The following is a 16,690-nucleotide window of genomic DNA, read 5'->3' on the forward strand; positions in this document are numbered from 1 at the left end:
ATGATTCGATGCCTGGTGCGTGGATGAGTTGAGCTACGAATAATACGTAACATTTATTATGCGTGTGCGATTGTTGCGTAATTGTTACGTGAACATTTTCTTTCGTATTTCAACGACTCGAACAATGAGGCGAGAAGTTCGTTGTCTGGCGAAATGTAGCCTGCGCCGGCGCTTCGCCAGCCTTCGCGCGCTTTTCACCAGAATTTCAAATAATTCACAACCGATTGTCGTCGGACGCAGTTCCAACACTTTTTATTATACGGTGTTGGAAATGAAGAATTTTTCCTAAGGGATACTCTTACGCAAATGACGAGGTTAGCGGTATACCCTAATAAGCGGTAAATGCCGAGCACTATAGCGGTGGTACAATCTTTGCTTGGCATCAAACGAACGGAAGCCGATACCCCAGCATATTCCAACATTCGCGATTGCTAGATCGACAAAGTTATGGGATAATCTTTGAATATTTTATTTGGCAGTAAATATGTCCTCGATATTTCAATATGTACTGTACGCGCAAACATTATTTTCGCATTCCGGAATAACACTATACATATACAGCTACTTTGGAAATTTAGTCATTAATTACACCAACCTCGTATATGATCTGGGGGACGAGATAAATAAACCCGCAGTCATAAGCGAAGGAATGATTAATAATTTACGACTTAAATTTTACGATTGAAATTATATTATAATTATTCATCAGTGGCTGCATAATCACGGCTATTTTTCGACGGGCGATCATAAAATTTGTCAAGTGCACTTATTTCTTTTTCTTTGTTGTCGTTTATTCCGAATGCAGCGGTCGCAATCTACTCGTAAATTAATAAAGGCGAATTTTATGCTCGCGGACGGTCACCGCGGGCACGTCGTCCGTATTGCGAACACAGTTTTTTTTATATAATTCGAATGATTAAACGATCCGCCATAGCGACGAGCGTCCGCCCGTCCGATTTACGCTCCTTAATTTATTCGTCGATACTCGTTATAAATCTAAATGAACGGGGATGCGACGACGAAACGTCGGTTCCTTCGATAACATGTTTGTTCGAGCGAAAATGAATAATTATAATCTTCATATCCGGTGTAAGTGTTTAATCGTCGATATTAGAAAACTTTCAACGATTGATTAACCGGTGCGCCGCATTCTGCCGTATTAAAAACGGGTCAAAAGGTTAATTCGGATGCCCCGAGACCCGGTGTGCACCAGCTCCTGACTACGTGTCCTTGTGTTCCGTTTTGACGGAGTAACCGTTCCATCAGCTGTTCGAATCAGCCTCCTGTATTTAAAAATACATCCCAGTTGCGGTTCGGGCGCCAAATTTACTCGGCAATTATTATATCTGCTGCTGCAGGCCTTGCGGTTACCACTGGTGGCTGTCGTTCAGAATCATCGCATTCCTTCTCTCTAAAAATGAACGCTTTGACGGCCGTCGCATCTAGAGGTATCTGCGCGGAACGAAATTTCCCAACATAAAAGACCAGGTGACGGGATCGCGCGTCGTAAGGTTGAAAATATCGGCACAAGTGCGAATCGAAAATCGACCCGAGACCCGATCATTTTCGAAAGAGTGCGCTTATTTTCGCCCGCCCCTTCGCGCTCGTTCCGTAGGTACGTACGTACACGCAGAAAGTACCCGCGGTGCTCCGCGGCGCGGTGTTTCCCCACCCGCCGCCGATCCCCTTCGCTTCGCCTCGCAACCGACCGAGCGTACGAACGGAGGAACGAGGCTCGCGAGAGGTCCGACGGACGAACGGACGAACGGCCGAAGTTCCCGAGTCCCCGAGTTCGGTCTCGCGAACGCCGAGCCGTCATCGGCAGCAGCGAACAGCCCACAGTGCGCGCTACGCGATATCACTGCGCGGTCATGTGTGCGTCACTATGATTAAATTCGTACCGTTCTGCGCGTTCTTCGATTCAAGTTCTGTTCGCGTGCGGTAACGATATATTCTCATTTCACCGACCACTCGCTCTCACCACCTAGGGGTGAAGGTTCCGTAGACCGATGCATCCTTCGTGGCGCAGGTGTTGGTTCGGGAGGAACCAGGATAAATGTTGTGTTCGGTAAACGGTGAACGTCAGGTTTTTTTTTCCACGATAGGAGTCGAACAAAAACGCGCCAGTGGCCAACGAAACTGACAATGATAGGTGAACCGAAAGTAGATTCAACGGAGATATAATACCTTGGCGATATAGCTCATGTATTGTTGTTAATCATCATGGGACGACAACGTGCGTATAGTGTTTAGTGTCAATACGGTCGACTGTGCAGTGTGTTGTACTTGGTCTACGTGCCAATCAATTGTTAATCAGTAGTGCACCGAAAATTGAAGAAAACACCGATAACAACAACGACAACGACTACGTCGTCGTCTACGACGAATGAAAAAGCGTAACGTCACGTACGTTACGTTAGTGCTCTCTAATTATCGTTATCATTTCTCTCTCTATTTACCATCCCGGATTACACACTATTTATAATTATATAGTCGAAAATTGTTGATTATTTGTTAGTGTAACGACGGAGGTGCCGTAGACTTTACTGCTGCCAGCCAGCAGTTGGCCAGTTGCTGAAAATTTCTCGTCAGGCGTAGTCCGGGGCGTGTGTTTTTATTTACACCCAGATAAATCATAATAATAATAATAGTAATAATATTTCGATTACTAACATAACAGTGGTATATGATGGCTTACAAGTACCGTGAGGAGATAGTGGGTAAAAGATTTCTTTCCGTCAGTGGTTTTGCCAAGTTAAAAGTTAATAAAATCAGTGAGTGGGGCTGGCGAGCCGGAGTTATACGTGCTGCAAGTCACAGGGATAACACCAACGATGATCTTCAGGTGAGAAATCCTAATGTAAAAAGTCTCATATTCGAATGTAAGAAGTAGAGAGGATTGGAAAATCAAAATGGTTTCTTCAATCTTTAATCGACTCGGATTAATTCGTCGACTTTCAGCGTTGGCGTACGTACGATCGATTGTTAAATATACACGAATATACATATACATGCAACAACATGCGTGTCATCGTAAAAAAGTGCACAACACGCACTACGTATGCAGTTACTAAACTTCTCCATTTACGTCCCCGTGACGTACGCAGACTTTAATAAGAATCATTTGACTCCTCGTAAACCACTTCGTGCAGTTTGCGATGACGATGAATAAGTAATATGCGTTAAAATAGAATTTTACGATTTTTTTAGCTCCTCATTTCAACCGCGTAGAGTTCCAGCCGATCGAATCATTCGAAATTTTTGTCTAGGACGAGAAAATCCGCGGTTGATAATAATCCATCTGACAACCCCTGAGTAAAATTAAACATTTTACACGTAGAAATTTGAGGGGCGGTTAACTAGACCTATACCGTAACCCGCCGCAGTTCGTTTCGTTCGAACGCGTCTATTTTAATTATGTTACAGACCACCACCCGTGCGAACCCGTGTTAATATTTTTAGCGTCCTCACCGAAAGACCCCAGTGAGTCGAACGATTAATAATATTGCGCCATTGATGTGTCGTATGATAATGTCACGTTGAAAATTTAGCGTCATTCTTCTGTGCCGCAAGACATTTTTGTACGCGTAAACCCCCCAGACCTACTATCGAAACAGCCAACGTGCCACACCCCCGCCTGAAGAGGAGACATTCGTGGCTACCGAAAACCGAGTATAGCGGACGTGTTATTTATAAAACACGCGCTCGTACTCGGGTGTTTAAAAAAAGGATATCGCTATACCTACTTCGTTTTTCACCCTCGTCGCCTCCGTACCTTCGCACGAACGTCGTCTGTTGTTTTCTGTTCTAAGATTTGGAATAAAGAAAATTTTCGAAAAAAAAAACATAAAAAATTGTGGGCGTGTCTGCGGACGATCGGTTGATTTATCGTATTAGTTTCAACGTTTGGTTGGTTTTCTGCTAACCGCGCAAGTACAATTCTCAGACTTTTCTGTATGTATAGTTTCGCCAAAGTTTTTTATCCACGCACAACTTCTGAACTTTTACTATCGTTACAAATACATGTTTCGTTTCATACGGAGGCTGAATAAAAAAAAGTGCGACCGGATCATATGAAACATTCGTTATAAGAAAATATTTCAGTATAACGTTATTACAAAACACTCGTCATATCGTGCGGAGTATTAGTATCTTAGATTATTTTATTCGAAAAATTTGTATATTTAGCGCAAAAAATTAACCTCACCCAACGAACTGTCGATGTTATCGCTGTACCCCGAGTGATATTGTTTATTAACCATGAACATGTAACTCCCAGGCACACTCGTGCAGCGATTACGCAAAATTGGGGAAACTGGGAACCAAAAAAAAAAAAAAAAAAATCAAAGAACGAAATAGGAAAACTAGAACAAGTTTGAGAGAAAAAAAGAATTCGTCGTTTCGGGTACACACATTTACGGTATATAAGGACAGAAGCGGCGCTACGTAGTTAACGGTTGGACTATAACCGTTACGACTTACGACATTCCGAAGGATCTCTTGAGACGCACGTATGTCGGTAGGTAGAACCTGGTCACTCTTTCATCCTTGTGTAAGAAATTCATATGTACAGGTATAGTTATGCCTAATATACCTAGACACACTTCAACTATATTCAGGGTACTAAGTAGCGTTTTTACTATTACTATTACCATTATTTTACAAAATGAAAACTTGCGAACGTCGCTCACATAAGGTATGTAAAAAAAAGCACGAGCGCACCGCGTCTCTAGTCGAAACTGTTCGTTTCTCATTTTGTTCATGTTCTTTTTTATGGGCAGTGCTACGTACCGGAGGTTGATGAGATTTCGTGGAACCGCGGAGGCGGCTCCGCTGTGTTTGAATTTTCGGTTTTTTTACGTCCACGTTTTCAATATCATCGGTAATGTCTGAAGTGGACGGTGGCGCGTTCCGTTCCGTACGCATTAAAAGTCACCTTAATAATCAATAAATGAAAAAATCCGTTGAAATTTTTGTGAACCATCGATACAGTCGATTCATCGATATAACGGTAAAAATTACTCTGGGAATTTTGGTCGATTTTCCGGCATATTATGGGGAGGAAAGGAAACACGTTCATAAATTTTTCTGCTCGATGAATAATTGTTCCGCGGTCAAAAAATTATGTCGAGCCGTTCCGTTCGATCAATATTTTGGGAACAATAGCGTGCGTGGTGACGTATCACTCGATTCAGCTATAATGTACACCCATGCAGCGTAATCATATAGAGTCGAGGACCACTCAGCCACTCAACTTGCGACTTCGCGTTCAATCTCCCGTCTTCTTACACTTCTCCTCGTCATCCTCATGGGTTTCCTTTCATATACTCCCTTACACTTTACGTTTTTAGCCGTTCAATGTAGGTAGGTACACGTTTCTCGCGGCAAACTCGTACTTCTCGAGACAAAGAGACACGTCTTTGCGAAGGAAAGTTGGTAAAAGGCAAAAACGAGAGAGAAAAAAAAAAATAATGAAATGTACATGCCGTTGCCGCTGCTGTTGCTGCCGCCGCTGTTGATGATGATGATGATGATGGTCGCCGTCATTGTCTTGCCCGCGTCACTGATTTTGGTGAAAACTGGGTTACCAGTTACAAGGCATATCGACTTCGCCGCTCGGCTGTGGTATAGGGAAAATATATATATTTTAGCCGCTATTATAATTCCCATCGCTTGTATATTCCTTCGCGAATTCGGCTCACGGTCGCAGACTGACCGTGCGTCGGGTCAAAGGTATCGTATTGCCGTTGCAACCGCGAGCGCGATCGGTAATCTTTTTCCTGGTATAAAATACCAGCGAATAAAATGATTCGCTTTCAGGTGCGGTACAGGTATACTGTTTTTTTTTTTCTTTTTTTTTTTCATTTACTTATATCTTTATTACGTTCCCTCATTTTGTTATTTATGAGAAACATACCTGCAACCGTATACCTCGTTTTGGATGATCCGCGCGGATGAGCCGGAACACGAAATTCGTGGGAGTTTTAATTTATAGGTACGCGTTTCAAGTGGGCGGCCGACAAAATTCCTTGGATATAATACGACTTCCAAATCTTTGCGTATGAATTTCCACTCTATTTGCGATAAGGAATTCGAGGGGAAAGCTACCCGATTTACAGTTACACTGATGTCATTGCCTCACGGTCCGAACTGCGTCGGTTATATTATATTTTTATATTCAAGGGTTGAGAAAAGCAAAGGGTTGAGGGATGGCTATTGAATATTAAAAGTATTACCGCAACGTAAGCGCAGTACGCTGCGCACAATGAATGTCTCTCTGGAACGAACGAACGAACCAGTCCTGGCCGGACTGATTGATATTGACCTCTGCTCCTATAGTTTCGGTATGGATTCGCGTAACTGGACGCCCGAGAGAGTACCTAGATATAAATGGACTTTATTTGTACGGTGTAAAATATAGACGGTAGTTAAAAATATTCGCATTCGTGTATCCGGGGGTTGAATCATCGAGAGACAAACAAAAATATCCATGAGACGAAAAAATTAATATCACGGAATCTATCGATCGGAGCGGCGGGTCACCCTACTTTTTTCCTGATAATCACGCCCACCTAATACGCGATCACGGATAAATTTACAGGTTACATCCGATGCTCGTGTCCCGCGAAGAGGCCTGCAGGCTTATGGAAACCTATACGGTGATAATTATGTAACGTATAGCTGCAGATTGCGGTCGTGTCATAACGAATATAGCCGCGCATCAGGATATCGTATGACCTCGTGTACAGATGTGGGCTGCACGGGCACCCACCTAATCCTGTAGGCGATGCGAAAGACCAACAGTCAGGCTGCCTGCACACGTTTTGCATTCAGTCGGTCAGTGTGGAGTCAAAATTTTCGTACCCACCAGAAACCGTTATAAGTATAGAATTCCATTGTTTGCGCGGTGGCGAAGCCTGCGGGATTCCGCTGCAGGCTGCGGTTTGCCTCGATTCACCTTCTCGGTCTCGCTTCGTTCGGTTATACGCTTCGAAAATCTGGAATGATTGCAGGCAGGTATAACCAACCAACCGACCGACCGACCAAGCAAGCAAACTGGCGGCTGGTTAAACTAGGTGGAGGTGGATGTGGATGGAGACGTACGTGCGTACGTGCATCGCGGTCGCCTTTTTCGAAAGCAAACTGAGTAAAGGCGGGGCTGTATTATGCCCGGTACGAATAATGCCGGTTTTGGGATTCGGAGATTCGAAGAGATATAATAATGGCGTTGCCCCCGGTGCATCAGACGGCGGCGCCCCGTTACTCCTTGCCTCGGTTTTTCTCTTATTTCTTTCATTTTTTATCGTTTTCTTTTTATTTTTCTTTCGGGATGAAACGCCCCTTCGGTCGATCCTGTAAGTCCTGAGAACTCGAGATCTCTGGCATTGAACTGCAGTCGAGGTACGAGCACACATTGTCAAAGAAGTCCGTACTGAATCCGACGCGAAATCAAAATATCTCACTCTTCTCCAGAAATATTTGAAACTGATAACATCGAATCGATGCTTTTCATGAAAAATTCGTCGATTAGTTATCACCTGTACAGTCGCGGGCCTTCGATCGGCACATCGAAATCACAGTGGTCAATTGTCGATTTTTATATATATATACATACAGGGAAATGGAGATCCACTTGATTTACCCAGTTTCTGAATTTCAAGTAACTTTCGACAGTGCAGGGATATAGTCGCTGCTCCAAAGAGAATCGAGGATTGAGAATCAGGTGCAGGAGTCGTTGACCCATCGCTCGCGTACTCCGAGCCACTTCGCAGTGCTGCACGATATATGGAGCCACCGAAGAAAAGATGAGAAAAATGAATAGAGATTATAATATCACGTGAATTCAGGCAAATTATACCGACAAGTTTGTCAAAATCTTGGTTGTTCCACATTTTCTCTCGAACTCGCCTACGTTGGGATACCGTGCCGCATCATGCTCGGTGACCACTAACAGGTATACAGGATCATATCCATGTGTAGTATGACACGCACATGATTCGATGCTACGTACACGCGTTAGGTTTCCGATGACGTCACCCCATATGGCGGACACGGTATCTGCGTGCCTCTTTTTATTTATAAACATCGCTATTTTCGTTTTTGTTTTTTCCATGGCATATATAAATGTAATATGGTCGTTGTATAATATAGTATACGTACAGCGTATGTGCTGGTTTAATATATTAATATTATGTACTCAGATATGCAAATATCATTACGAACGAAACGTTCGTCATTGTACGGAAACGACTGCGTTGATGATGAATATTGTCCGTAATCAAGGTGAATGTCGAATTGATACGCGTAGAACCATTATAAGTCCATATAGTAATGTCGGACGGAGTTGTAACGATACCTGATCCACCTGATCAAATCCAGTGGGTCTGCGATTCGTTGGCGTTCGCGCGAAGTCAAATAATAAATGGAATCAAACGACCCCGCGACCGTGTTGAAAATTGAGAATAAGAATTACCTGATCAGAAATTTTAGGTAGAATACCTTGCGAAACATTACAGTAATTACGTCATCGCGGAATATAACTAATGCCAACGAGTTTCTCGTCATTATTCTCTCGACTCCGTTCAATTTTAAAAATGTTCTCAAATTTTCAAGCAAATAATATGATTTTTTTTTCTTCTTTGATTTTGCGTTTGGTCGGTCGTCTTTCTATGGGAGACTTTGGGGAAGAGTTTCATAAATTGTTGCACACTTCTTCGCATTTGCTTACGTTCCCCGTTGGTTATTTATGTACAACCTATCTAGATTTGTGCGTTCACGCGTCTCGCACGCGTCTCTTGTTTACTACGCGCTTACTACGCGCTTACTACACACATATGTACGTAAAAAGCAGCGACGACGTCTTACGCAACGGTACCCGCAGCCGCGATCGAGGTTACCAAAACATCGAACAAACGGCATCCAGAACAAAGTTACAACTCCTTCCGCGTTAATTTTTACGCAGAATTCTCAAGGAAACCGAATGGAATACTCTTTTCCATCGTCGTCGTCGTCGTCAGATTTCGAACAACGCAGGACACGATGAAAACTCTCATACGATTCGTCGAGTCGACCGAAAATGATGTACCCATGGGATGATCGCATTGCTCGTGGAGCTGGGTGCAGCCCGTAGTCCGGTCGGATAGAATATTGTTCTAGTCAGATTTACTCTCGACGACGCCGACGGCATCCGCGGCGGCAACCTTTCGCCCACCCGGGAACCTGTTCTCTTCTCCGAGCTATCCGTTCTCTCCGCTCTCCTCGGTCGGGTTCTTGCAGGTTACTTGTTCTTCGTTCGTTCCTTCGGGCCTTTACTCTGTACTCGCTCGCCTCTCGCGCTGTTGCAGTTCTGCAGCGGTGCACCGACAATGAGTCCGTTCCTCATATCCTACCTGGCATATAAATATACATTCAGGATGCGGGGAAGCAGAACTACCGATGCTGCCGCTGCTGCTGCAGTCAGCGAACTGCTACCACCCTACTACGTCATGAGTTCATCGCTGCTGCTGCTGCTGCCGCTGCTGCTTCTGCTGCTTCTGCTGCCGTTGCTACTTTCCAAGGCATTGTGTTCCGCCTCGCGTACTTACCAAACAAGAGAGAGAGAGCCCTCTCTCCTCGTTAAAGTTTCCAACTTCAGATATCAAACCGCATTACTCTCCACGTGCGCATTCGGTAAAACCATCGTGCCGTACGGGAATCTCGTACAAAGCATATATGTATATTATACCGTACAACTTCGCGATCAAGCGAAATTGAAATAATCATTTACGGAGCTACGAACTGTACCGAATTTTGGTCAAGACCAATCGACCGCCCGCAATTTGGGTCGCCGAGATTAAAGTCCAAAGTCTAATGGTCATTGAAATGTGAATACCGAGGCGGTTAGGTGTACTACGTGGTTCGAGTCTTGTCATTACCTACCTGCCATGCTCCTGCACTTCACCTGGAAAGGCGAGGTTTTCAGCCATGGTGCAGATTACGCAAGATCCTGCTTTCTACGTAGGACTAGAATCTGGGTCGGGCAAGATCTAGCCCGCGTGCGTTCGTTCGTTCGTTCGTTCGTTAGTTCGTTCGTTCGTTGATTTGCTGCCGTTTCAGTTGCCGCTAAGATATACGAGGACGTTACATCCCTTTCGTATTTCATATCTATTCGGACGAATAAAATGACGCGGTTGTTCGCTTTGAAACCACCTGCCAGACTCGATACCCGTAACAATATAGATTCGATCGATCGATCGGTCGATCGGCTTTTTTTGGGTGTCCACCGCGCCGCGACACAAGCCACCGGTTTTGGGGAATGCCGAACGATTGAATAGCGGCGTGCGTAAGTATTGAGCTATTAATAGAGATACAGGAAAGCGATATGGTGAAAATACGACGGAAGAGTGTAGTAACCTGAAATAAACGTAAATCGTATCTAATAAGAGCCACGGGACGATCTCGCCCGCTTAATTAATAGCCGGTTAATTTTAAACACCAGACCTGGCCGAGTGCCACCAACTTCTGAAGGTATTATTTGATTTGATTTGATATGATTTTTTTGGTTTTCAATTTTGCAACGCGGGTCGTGGAAAAAGATGCGAATGTGTATGATTTTTACGATGAATTCTTCATCCGAGTTCTTTCACTTTTCATTTATATTCCGTCCTTCGCTCCTCGATAATCAGCTTATACATGAGATTATAGCCACCGGGCGCCAAATCCTCTTCCTCTATATATTACAGATAAGTTATCGCATCGAGTAAGATGAATCGGTCTATAATACGGTTATCTCGTACTCCCGGTCATGAATTTTCCCCCCCAAAATCCAATTCCGTTATATTCGCGTTGCCGCATCGCGAGAAACGAAGTTATATACGGAGACATCATAAGTCGAGATATAATCAATTACACCGAAGAACTAGATCAATATATTATATGTGGAATAAAATTGTTGTATACGGTGATAAATTGCTAGCGTTGAACATGTATCGTGGTAAAATTCATGTGTGCAACACCGCGTGGCGGACTCACCTTGATAGTTCCAATCTAATACGTGCTGGAATAAAGTCGTTGATTAGCTTATAAGACTTAATTGAGAGCGATTCTTAAGACGGCTTCTTACACTGTAACGTTTCGCTAAAAATTACCTAAAGCAGCCGCGTCGTAAACTTGGTCAAATTGTTACACCTTATATGCCATCTGAATTCCTCGATATTCCTGATTTGCGTTCAAGAATTTCTCGAAACTTACATTTTGAGCAGCAAATTAAGTAGTTCAGCTCAACCCGTCGCCGTTCTGCCCTCGCCTCCGGGTTTTCGATGCTGGTGCACCTTGCGCGTGCAATCTGTATATTAAAGTGCAACGCGAGTCGCTGCTACTGGCGAACGGAACATGCACCTGTGCTTGCACCGGTGCCTCGAGACCAGACGAGACGAAATACCGATCCGATTCACGCGCGAATATTATACATATGTATGTATCTTCGCGTTATGTTACTTATGTCAATGAAAACGGGTCACGGTGACTCAATATTTTTTTTTTTTTACCGCTCTCACGGTTCAGCGAAAATATGCGAGTACACGTGAATCTGCACGGAATGAATCGTATAAAAAAATCTTAACCAACATAGCGAGTGGTTTTCTTATTTTTTTTTTTTTTCTTTTTACATAAAATGCGAGAACAGTAAGACGGGGTCTTCGCGAGTTCATTGCCAGGGTCGATATATTCCGAGATGCCATTCATACTCTTGACAAATTCAGCCATTAGACCGGCGCACCTTATATCTCTTGACGGAGGACGTCGGGGTGCACATTTTTCGCAATTTTTCTCTCCTCCCGTTTTCTTTCCTTTCCTTTCTCACGTCTCGTTACTCAGGCGGCGACGACTGCCATATGGACATGTCTCCGTCGTTATCGATGACGTCTCGCGAGCAGAAATTTTTTTTTGAGGACAGACTCCGAATCGAGAACAACGCCACCGCGGGTCATCCCATGTATAAGGAATCTGATCAGGGCCACGTACGCCCTATCTTATTAAGCCATGACAAACTTCTGCTCGGGACGATTATCGTCCTCGTGGCTCTTGTTGTTGGCGATAACGGTGAAACTACTTCGTTGCTTTTGTTGCCGTCGACCCGCTATTTATGCCTCCGTATGCAACGAGGCAAGCGAATAGTTTCCATAGTAATGGTACGACCGCGCTACGTTGGCCCATGGTAGCCGTGGAACCACCATTCCGCCGACAGTTTCTCAGACGAAAGTTATTTCTAGAGTCGAAAAATACTATCCCACATTCTCTGGCCAGGCTCACGTCGGATCATATACATCTTCGCGACGTTTTTCAAGACCCAAAAACTCCTTGGCAATAACTTTTCAAAGCGTCACCGTCTAATGCATGCGCGAGAAACTCTAGCTCACTAAATTATATAATGACGAATTGTTGTTAGATTTCAACGATAAATAAATTTGTTATAACTTTGATAATTGGATTCGGTAAATTCTTTCGAATCGTTTTTGTTTTTTTTTGTCTTTTTCAAGTTACAAGTATACGAAAAGTGCAGCGGTGTCGGTGGTAATTGGATAATTATTTTCTTGCTCTTGCCTAGTGAAAATTAGAGGAATTACAATCGTATCGGCTGAAAGTCGAAGAGTATGAATTCCATCGCCCCGATACGTAGACGGTCGAATGAAATAAAATTTTTATATAATATACGACGGCTATAGGTACGTACGTGTTGCAAGTTCCGGACTCCGGGCATATGACCAACGTAAATGATGACCCAGAACATGTAGGTATATGGTGGCATTGCTATATAAAACGCATACCGTCCTTGCAGTTGCTTTGCTGATAAATTCCGCATGCAGTGTTTATGTGCATATATGATGTAGTTTCTTCTCTTTCTTTCGATACATATATATACACATATATATTTCTTTTCTTTTTTATCTCTATATTCGCTAAGCAAGGCCGCTGCTACTATAACTGTTTCCTGAACGAGGACGCGGGTTACGTATTGCATATATGGCTTACAGTATCTACGTATGACGTACAGATAGTATACTTGCCAACGTTTGTACATCGTACACGTGTTACGCGCAGCTGATAAACATGATATCGCTACCGCTCATCGAATAATAATTTCGCCTTCGAGTACTCCCCGCAGCGTTACCTGTTCTTCCATTTTTAAGTATAACCGCGCGAGATACGCGAGTATCGTATTTCCTCATTGACCACCCGAATCGCTAAACGGATAATTCACTGCACTCGTCGAGAAAATTCGAAGTTCAGCGATATCATCGGCAGTATCTGGATCGAAACGTTACCAATAATTTTCTTCGGTGCACAACACAAAAGCAATCCATTACAGAGGATACGTATACGTTCGACGTTCGTGTGGGTAAATTTAATGCACACACGTGGGTGGTTACGTGTAGTGCTGCGGAATGTACGCAAGCGGGGGGATGCGCTCGAGGGCGTCAGAGTACGTTCGAGTGCGTCGAATGCCCGAACGCGTTATGTAACGGGGAACGGGGTGGGGTTACTGACCCTTCGCTTGGCGCGTGCAACGGGGTGTTCCGAACGGAGATCAGGCACGCGGACCTTTTTCAAACTTGCTGCAGGGAACCGGAAACCAGTGGGGTCATCAGCTGGGGTCGCACCCTCCTAACTCCCTCGATGCAGCGCCTTTCTATTCGACCGTTTTTTTTTTTTTAATTTTTTTTTTAATCAGGAGAACCGTCGTGTAGAAAAAATCGTTCGTGCTATTCGTGCGTGCGATCGCCGACGCATGTTTTACGTTTAGAACCGAGTTCTTCGTTTTTTTCTCGTTTGTTTGAATTTTACACTCGTCACGAGCTGTAGAATAATTAGAAAGAACGACCGTTCGAATTCTCAGCGCTATTCGCGTGGGCCGATGAATAGCCGCATCGGTGAAACGAAGGAAACGAAGTTGCATCGCCGTTCGAAACATGGGGGGATATTATACACGGCGGATAGCATAACGGAACAGTCGCGTATATATATGGGCAACGGGCATACCTTCGGGAGCTCCCCCCGTCCCACCTCGTCTTCTTCCCGTTCTTCTTCTGGGCTATACTCGGGTACGTTACAGATCTTCGATACACCATATCGTGTGCATGTAAACGTACACGTGGATAAAAATACAGTGAAAAACAAAGCAGTCAAAAAATGAGAGCATAATTTTTTTTTTTTTTTCTTTTAGGCGATATCTGTGAAACCGTACGCGAGTCTCCTCTTTTGCTCCCGGTGCTGCAGGTGCACATGCAGCCCTCGTTCTGATTTTTGTCCTCTTTTCACCTCCTCGCTCTCGTTCTCTTATATACTCTTCGTCGGTTTTTTTTTTTTTTTACTCTTGAGAACGACCTGGAACCCACCGCTGGTCCGCGACTACTCACGACTCACACGACTCACGAAGTATGAGATATAGGCATACGGGGTACCCACATATCGATCTTCTGAAACATTTTCCAACTGTGGCTCACTCTCAGCTGCTCGCACGGTGACTCGGCCGCTTTTACCCCTGATACACACCGCGCCGGTTTTGTTCATACGTACGGCTCTGGTACGCATAACTTGGTAATTTTCTGTTAGAAACAAAGGATCGTTCGGATTGATCACTGTATCTAATTATTGGATAGCGTATTCGTTTTACTTCCTTTTCGTTAGTGTCGTTCAAGGCCTGTTTCGTTTTCCCTTTTTCTCTATTTCACCTCACCGAATGATGCATTTCATGCAGCTGGGGCATTCCATGTGAAGTCGTTCACTTTTAAATCCGACCCCTTTTAATTTTGCTGAAAATTTTTCGAAACGATTCGTTTCGGACGTTACGGTTATTTGAAAGATAAAGGGGATTTTTTTTGTAACTTTTTTCGGGTTGGGTGAAAAAAAATGGAAAAAATTTGAAAAAACGTTTGTAGTGGGGTAGAATTTTTTTTGTTTTTTGAATTTGGCAAAATGAAAAAGGGGCGGGTTCGAGAGTGGTCGACTTCACATAGAATCACCCAGCTATACCGTAGTTCGTATGCCCTGAACGAATCGAATTATACGATAGACCAAAGTTTTCTAGGCACGCAGGTGAATAAAACACGCAATTGCGAAACGTGTTCTATTGCTATGAATTTAATTTACAACGTATATAGGTATATATTTCTAGATATTTTTAATTTGTACCTTATAATCTCTTCGAGGAATTAATTACTTTATAACTATACTTCAACTACGAGTACTAATACTACTTTATATCCAATATCTAAACCAGCTGCTCGAGGCGACTTTCTATACCCAACGACCGATTGGTATAATATTATATGGGTAATAAGTACAATCCTGCCTAATTCACGGTATACAGTATACCGACATGTGAATGTAAATACATTGGGACACAGTTATTCTAACGATGCGAAGAATATTTAATTTTTAGCTCTGAAAATTGCAAACACACAAAGCTGTCATGACCTGAAATTGTTCTTCGATTTTGGGGTCGAAAATCAATATTTTTTTTATATGCTACTCCGATGTATTTTGACCTCAGAAATCCGAATTCACAAGTTAAATTGATCTATCTATAAAATTAATCGAGTTATCGCCAATTTTTCGAGTTTTGGAGCAGAAAAATTGAGATATCTCGATAAGAAAAATTCGTAGCTCAATTTGGACAAAAATCAAAATACATGAGAATAGCATAGGGAACCTAAGAAAAAAAATGTTGATTTTTGGGTCAAAAATGAAGTATTTTTAAAATCGATTGTATACCACTTTTCTTACGTATTTTGAACTCAGGAATTCAAATCTGAAAGAAAAATTGATCTATCTCTAAAATTGACCGAGTTATCGCCAATTTTCAGCTTTTTCAGGTTAAAAATAAAAAATTGATTTTTTAGTCTATCTCAATGTATTTTGAGCTCAGGAATCTGAATCCGGAAGAAAAATTGATCTATCTGCAAAAATGACCGAGTTATCGCCGAATTATCGCATTTTTTGGCATAAATTTGAGGATATCTCGAAGGGAAAAAATCGTAGCTCATTTTGGACAACGGATTCGTGTTCCTGAGGTCAAAATACGTAGGAAAAGTGCCATACGATCAATTTTAAAAAATAAAAATTTTTTGTCAAAATTTGAAAAAATCGTAAGGGGTACCCCTTGGAAAAATCTCAAAATTTGACCAAAAATTTTTATTTTTTAAAATTAATCGTATGGCACTTTTCTTACGTATTTTGACCTCAGGAACACGAATCCGTTGTCCAAAATGAGCTACGATTTTTTCCCTTCGAGATATCCTCAAATTTATGCCAAAAAATGCGATAATTCGGCGATAACTCGGTCATTTTTGCAGATAGATCAATTTTTCTACCGGATTCGGATTCCTGAGCTCAAATTACATTTATGTAGACTAAAAAATTAATTTTTTTTTTTCGACCCCAAAAAGCTGAAAATTGGCGATAACTCGGTCAATTTTAAAGATAGGTCAATTTTTCTTTTAGATTCGGATTCCTGAGGTCAAAATACGTTAGAAAAGTGTATTGCAATCAATTTTTAAACTACTTTACTGTTTGCTCAAAAATCGATGTTTTTTTCGCTCAAAAATCGATTTTTTTTGCCCAAAAATCAATTTTTTTTGGTTTTCCAAGGGTAATCTCACGTATAATCAGCTCAGGAATCCAAATCTGAAAGCTAATATCATTTATTCATGCA

General features: G+C 42.7%; 1 protein-coding gene across 3 annotated transcripts in view; it reads left to right on the plus strand.

Annotated features, from left to right (window-relative positions):
- Positions 1 to 1,792: 1,792 nt before the first annotated feature.
- LOC105684167 (probable JmjC domain-containing histone demethylation protein 2C) overlaps positions 1,793 to 16,690 on the plus strand; it is a 175,132-nt gene continuing 160,234 nt past the window's right edge. For 2 of the 3 annotated variants that reach the window (XM_048653575.1, XM_048653592.1), the window contains exon 1: positions 1,793 to 2,845. In XM_048653575.1, the coding sequence (XP_048509532.1) occupies positions 2,687 to 2,845 (159 nt within the window). In that variant the 5' untranslated portion in view covers positions 1,793 to 2,686. The remainder of the gene's footprint in view (positions 2,846 to 16,690) is intronic. The other variant, XM_048653585.1, reaches the window with a different exon arrangement.

The sequence above is a fragment of the Athalia rosae genome, chromosome 1 (genome assembly GCF_917208135.1).
Source record: "Athalia rosae chromosome 1, iyAthRosa1.1, whole genome shotgun sequence".
In the NCBI taxonomy this organism is placed as follows: domain Eukaryota; kingdom Metazoa; phylum Arthropoda; class Insecta; order Hymenoptera; family Athaliidae; genus Athalia; species Athalia rosae.